General features: G+C 34.4%; 1 protein-coding gene across 1 annotated transcript in view; it reads left to right on the top strand.

Annotated features, from left to right (window-relative positions):
• The first annotated feature begins 119 nt into the window (after positions 1–119).
• Positions 120–6,723, top strand: part of LOC123549086 (DNA-directed RNA polymerase II subunit RPB3-like) — a 30,416-nt gene continuing 23,812 nt past the window's right edge. The window contains exons 1-3 of the mRNA XM_045336887.2: positions 120–277; positions 4,471–4,520; positions 6,140–6,261. Coding sequence (XP_045192822.1) covers positions 192–277; positions 4,471–4,520; positions 6,140–6,261 — 258 coding nt within the window. The 5' untranslated portion in view covers positions 120–191. The remainder of the gene's footprint in view (positions 278–4,470; positions 4,521–6,139; positions 6,262–6,723) is intronic.

Here is a 6,723-nt window from a genome sequence, read left to right as displayed (position 1 = left end):
TACTGTCAGTATATATGTACCGAAAGAACAGTTCGAAAAACTAAAATTGAGGGACCTCTTACTCTTACTCAGTTTTGAAGAACTATAAATACCTTAAAATTAATTAAGCTGCAATTACATTTATTGACTTCTCCCTCAGTTCAAACCGGAAGTTAATTTTGGATTGTATCAAACGTCAATTTTATAACAAAATGCCATATGCAAACCAACCTACAGTTCAAATCACCCAAGTTTCGGACGAGAATATAAAATTTATCCTTGAAGATACCGATCTGAGGTACTTATCAATATAATGTGCAGTGACACGTACTCGAAACTTGATTTTATCCTGTTTTCGCGACGCGATACCATATTTACCAGAGACTCTAGAGGTTTTCAGGTCTAGGAAAGTGGTTAATTTACAGATTATCTGAAAATTTACAGATAATCAATAAATTTACACATTTTTCAATCTATAAATTTACACATTGTATGTATGAAAACTGAAATGGTGCTGGGTCAATCCGGACCATGGGACAACCCGGACCAATGATACTCTAGACGATTTACAGTCAACTCGTCCCCCAGTCAACTCGTCCCGGATTTGGTCATTTCGTCCCCCTCTGCGATTTCAAATTGGTCATTTCGTCCCCCCTTTTTCTGTCCCCCTTTTTAAAACGTATTTTTGAAAAAAATCAAAGTATGATAAATTAAGTCTTTTTTTTTTTTTTCAAATAAGTATATTTTATGCTAAAAATATACATTTTCGTTTGATTTAAGAACTTTTTGCTTTAAAAATGATCGATTTAACAAGGAGGATTTTCTGTGTTTTTTTTTTCTCTTTGTTTTTGTAAGTCTGCTATGTTGGACAACATGATTGCTGTTTAAATGTCCGTATTTGATGCTGCTTATTTTCAAATTCTTGAATAAGATTAAACTTTTTATTAAACTTTTTATTACAAATAATTTCCTCACTCCAGTCAACTGTTAACACATTTAATTCTACAAGGGGAAAATTTTGACACATTTCATTCGGTCAATCAACAACTTCTCATGCAATTAAATACCATTAACACCTTCCAATCAGCCCAATCAACGCCTTTTAATGTGATTACCGTAATAACCTTTAACACCTTTCATATGCAGGTATAGGCTCGTTCTACTTTTTTTAGTCTCCCTACTTTTGAATTTTTTTTTTTTTTATATAAATGACAAAAATGAATATAAAGCATGTTGGTTATTTTTAGTAAAACATATGTGACAGATATTAGTTGTTTATTTATTCTTTATGGTATTTCTAATTATAACTTTCTTTTATTATGACCAGGGATAAGGCTTTATTGCTCTCTCTCTTTTCTTACTATGATTTTTAAAAAGTTAATTAGATTTTCTATTATATTATATTTTTATTACTTAGGGCATTGTATTTATTTTTTAAATTTTATTTCAGTTAATTGTCTTATATTTTCAGTATATTTCTTTTATCATTTTATCAAACCTAATTATTTAAAGTTAACCATTTCCAATATAACTCCTTCAAAACTCACGATGATTTTAAATACAAGTTTTCAAAGTCAAAGATATCATAAAAAAGCAAAAATGCCTAAAATATTAAGGGGGGCAAAATTACCAAAAGGGGGACGAGTTGACCAAAATAGGGACGAGTTGACCAAATTTTATCATGAGGGGGACGAAATGACCAATTTGGGGGACGAAATGACCAAATTGGGGACGAGTTGACTGGGGGACGAGTTGACTTGATACCCTCTGGACAAGCCGGACCACATTTCAGAACAACCTGGACCATGACTCTGAAAGATCTATAGCACTATTTTTTGCCAAATGACGTTTCTTGATGTTTTACATTAACTAGTACAGCCGAAGATGAACTCATTTTTAGTAAAACTTAGTTCGCGGTTGATGTTATGGACGACCCGGACCATATCGTGGATGACCCGGACCAAGGTTTTGGACAAGGAAGTGTCTAGGGGTACGGATCCATACCTCTAGAATCGCCAGTTGGGGGTTTTCTAGGAGTACGGACCTCCTTTTTCTAGAGATTTAGGGTTGTTTATATCTGAAATTTTGTTGAAAATGAAATAACAACTAAGTCTTAACCAGTCTTCACTTAAAACTTGGATCTAATTGGTTTACAGATACCAGCGTTCATCTGATTGTTTACCTTCTCTTTCAAAACCTAAATAACCGTGGAACTCCAAATGAATACACTGTTCTGTGCCGATAGGAATTAGTTTGTTGTCAAATAAACTGTTGATAACAGCTAGATCAGTGAATGAATCTTTTTCTTAAATGAATTCTATTTGAAATTCAGCAAATAAATAAATAAATTAGACATAATAATATGCACCAATTATTTTGTTATTTAACAATATACGTTGTTGTATAATGATAATCAGCACTGAACTGATTGTTTAATAATCAGTTAAGCGACATAAAGTAAAAGAAACTGTTTGCGAAAAACGTCCCATGGATGTATCTCGTAAGGGCTACCAAATGTGTGAAAAACATAAATACACTAAGGGCTAATTATCAATTAAAAATAGTTTTTTCCTCAACATACTTTAAATTATTTTGTTTAATCTTTATATCTTTTTTTTTCTGCCAGTTCGAAACTTCGTGATTTATTTGGTGTTCCTCGGTTATTTACGTTCCGAAAGAAAATGTAACAAATCAGATGAGTGTTGTTATCTGTAAACCATTTAGGTCCAAGTTTAAGGTGAATTCTGATGAAATGTTATTTGTTATTTCATTTTCAACAAAATTTGAAATGTAAATGACCCTTAATCTCTAGAAAAACGGAGGTCCATACCCCTAGAAAACCCCTAACAGGCTTGTCTAGAGGTACAGATCCGTACCTCTAGAATCAGATTCTAGAGGTACGGATCCGTACCCCTAGACACTTCCTTTGAATAACCTATACTATGTTTCAATATCTACTTTATATTGGACTTGTAAATGATTATATTCTCCAGTTATTCCTAAGAAAGATAATGAGATAATTAGGACTTGTAGTTTACTGAGGAGATGGATGGTGTGCTTTTTTGTAAATTTATGTGTTTTCTAAAGGCATAATGTAATTTTCTAATAAAATTTGTTGGTGTTGTTCCATGATTGAACTATATATTAAAAACCAATATAATTGGATTTTAGCAATTAAATATGGTTATTAAATCCACACTTTAAAAAATAAGATTACAATAAAAGGATTCTAAAACTTATATAAATATAAATACATATTGAATGATGGTCTACATAGGTCGTCCGCAATATAGTCCAGTTCGTGCATAACATTTGTCGGTAACTGAAGTTTATCGACAATGAATATTGTTCATCTATGACTTCACTGGTAAGTAAATAGTTTCCTAGAACTTTCAGAAACATGGTCCGGGTCGTCCTAAAACGTGGTCCGGGTTGTCCCTAACAAGGTCCGGGTTGTCCGGTCCAGGTTGTCCCATGGGCTGGGTTGTCCCTAATTCGATGAAGTTACATTTATTCTCCAAACCGCATCTTGAAATTAATTGGTAAATATAATTTTAGCAGTTTTCAAACACTTGATCTGTAAATTTATAGATTTAGAAATCTGTAAATTTATAGATTATCTGTAAATTTACAGATAATCTGTAAATATACCACTTTCCTAGACCTGGTTATATAGCAGTAATTTGGTAAAAAATATGCTTCCGTGGTGTTGTCGATAAAAGTCCAGGGCTCACACTCACAAACACTTGGGGCTTTGACAAGCTTATATTAGTATTGGTAATTTTGTCAACAATTTTCTGCATATTACCATCACACAGACATAATATATGTGACGAACATGAACAAGATTCCTAGCCATTTATAAAAACCCTAATATACTATCAGGCCTAAATATACTCAAGATTACAAATGTTTCCTCATTGTTTACATGCAATGACCTTGTTCCGGACGATTTTATTTAACTTAATCTGACACAAACACACATGCTATTGGTGTCCATCGTTTCAGCCCTGAAAAATCTTTCCATCCATATATATATTATTACCTGTCAAGGACTAATATCAGCAAATCACTTCCATATTTTTATTTCATTGCACCGGCCACTTCAGCTCTCTGTTGGATATTGCCCGTGGTGCCCGGCTGACATGCACAGATATTGACAATGTAGAACAGGGGAACCAATTATACAATAGTCATATACGACTTAGGCCCATTTGGGCCTCTTGTTATTGGATCAATATTTGGGCAAAGGGGAATAAAAAATCCTGATATAAAGTTAATTTTAGGGGCAAATTGCATGATTTTAAAAAAAATCCCCGAGGAAAGAAGTCCATAAACAACACTGCCTGTAGAAGAAAAAGCGTTACTCAGTCATACTACAAATGATTTACAAAGAAAACATGAAAAAAAAATGTAAATGTTTGAACAGTTTGATGTTGACAAAAATATGCAATAGGAAATATGAAAATGCTTTTTTTTTTATATTTCCAGTGTGGCAAATGCATTGAGACGAGTATGCATTGCAGAAGTTCCAACCATGGGTTTGTATTATGTTTCATTAAAAGACTAACTTATTTTTATGCCCCCTCCCCACGCTCGGTAAAAAGAGGAGGCACATTGTTTTGCACATTATTTTTCTGTATGTAGACCATTTGGTTTCTGATCAGTAATTAGAAAATGCTTGGTCAAACGTCATAGGATGATTGCCTGTGGTCTGTAGATGACCCTAAAGTTTTGGAAATAGGAATATGAAAGATCAATGTCACAGTGCTGCTCAATAATTGGAGAATATTTAGTTATTCAGTGTCTGAAAAGCAAGGAAAACTTTGAGGTACATGTACTGCTACATTGCAAATAGTACAATAAGAGCACATATGACAGCATACTTGGAGTTCTAAGCATTTTAATTTGAGAACAGAAACTCATGGAACTATGAGTAGTGCTAGTAACTTTCATGTACCTCCAGCTGATGGTAACCAATGCTCATCTTCTACCTTTTTATGCCCCTGAAGGGAGGCATATTAGTTTTCAACTGTCCGTCCGTCCGTTCGTCCGTTCATTCGTCACAACGTTAACTTTTTGCATGAAGGTACTTTACTCGCAAACCACTGCACCCAGGACCTTTAAACTTCACATGCTGATAGTACTTATTGAGTACACGACCCCTATTGACTTTGGGGTCACCACGTCAAAGATCAAGGTCACAGGGGCTTATGTTAACTTTTTGCATGAAGGCACTTTACTCACGAACCACTGCACCCAGGACCTTCAAACTTCACGTGCTGATAGTACTTATTGAGTACACGACCCCTACTGACTTTGGGGTCACCACGTCAAAGGTCAACTTTTTGCATGAAGGCACTTTACTCGTGAACCGCCTCACCCAGGACCTTCAAACTTCACATGCTGATAGTACTTACCGAGTACACGACCCCTACTGACTTTGGGATCACCATGTCAAAAGTCAAGGTCACAGGGGCCAATGTTAACTTCTTGCATGAAGGCACTTTACTCGCGAACCACTGCACCCAAGACCCTCAAACTTCACATGCTGATAGTACTTATTGAGTACACGACCCCTACTGACTTTGAGGTCACCACATCAAAGGTCAAGGTCACCAGGTCAAAGGTCAAGGCGCTGCGGGGGCATTTGTCACCATTAGTGACAGCTCTTGTTTTATAATGCAATTTTAGACTGGAACAGTTTGCCACATAAAATTAAAAACAATAGAAAAATGTGTGTTTTGAAAAAGGAAACAAAATCTTATCTGATAAATTCTATGAAACAGAAAGAAACATCAGATTTTTTAATGGTTTAAACACTATATTATTTGAGTAATATGATTTGTTCTTATGAAATAAGTTGTAAAACTTTAATGGGTCATCCTGCGGTATGCTTGTCACAAAATTTGCAAAGTTTGTATAATCAATTTCATAATATTTATAGCAGTATTATTTATAGTCTGTGATATCTTCTGTTATTAATAGATTATAGAGATTGTAATGAACTATCATATCAAATTTGTGTAAAACATGATACTGTGTTTTATTTGTGTGAAAATGATATTATGTTTTATTTGACATATATTATCACGATTAAATCAAATGAAATATGTTTTGTAAAGTTTTATATATATAAACATACTTGTTACATGTTTAGCAATAGACTGGGTGCAGATCGAGTCCAACTCTACAGTGCTGTTTGATGAGTTTATATCACATCGTATTGGACTGATTCCTCTCACAAGTGACGATGTTGTCGACAGAATGCAATACTCCAGGGTAAATACTTCCATATATATTTTCTTGTAAATCTTCATTTAGATGTTTTTGGTAAAAATAAGTTGCAAGTTTTTTTTATATATTTAAAGACCCTAAGTCAATTTTGAGATGAGGACATTGTTTTATTAGCTCACCTGTCACAAAGTGACAAGGTGAGCTTTTGTGATCGCGCAGTGTCCGTCGTCCGTCGTGCGTCCGTGCGTCCGTCCGTAAACTTTTTGCTTGTGACCACTCTAGAGGTCACATTTTTCATGGGATCTTTATGAAAATTGGTCAGAATGTTCATCTTGATGATATCTAGGTCAAGTTCAAAACTGGGTCACGTGCGGTCAAAAGCTAGGTCAGTAGGTCTAAAAATAGAAAAACCTTGTGACCACTCTAGAGGTCACATTTTTCATGTGATCTTCATGAAAGTTGGTCAGAATGTTCATCTTGATGATATCTAGGTCAAGTTCGAAACTG

This window comes from Mercenaria mercenaria, chromosome 6, assembly GCF_021730395.1.
Source record: "Mercenaria mercenaria strain notata chromosome 6, MADL_Memer_1, whole genome shotgun sequence".
Taxonomy (NCBI): domain Eukaryota; kingdom Metazoa; phylum Mollusca; class Bivalvia; order Venerida; family Veneridae; genus Mercenaria; species Mercenaria mercenaria.
Note: the sequence above shows the minus strand (reverse complement) of the source record. Positions and strands in the feature narration are given on the sequence as shown.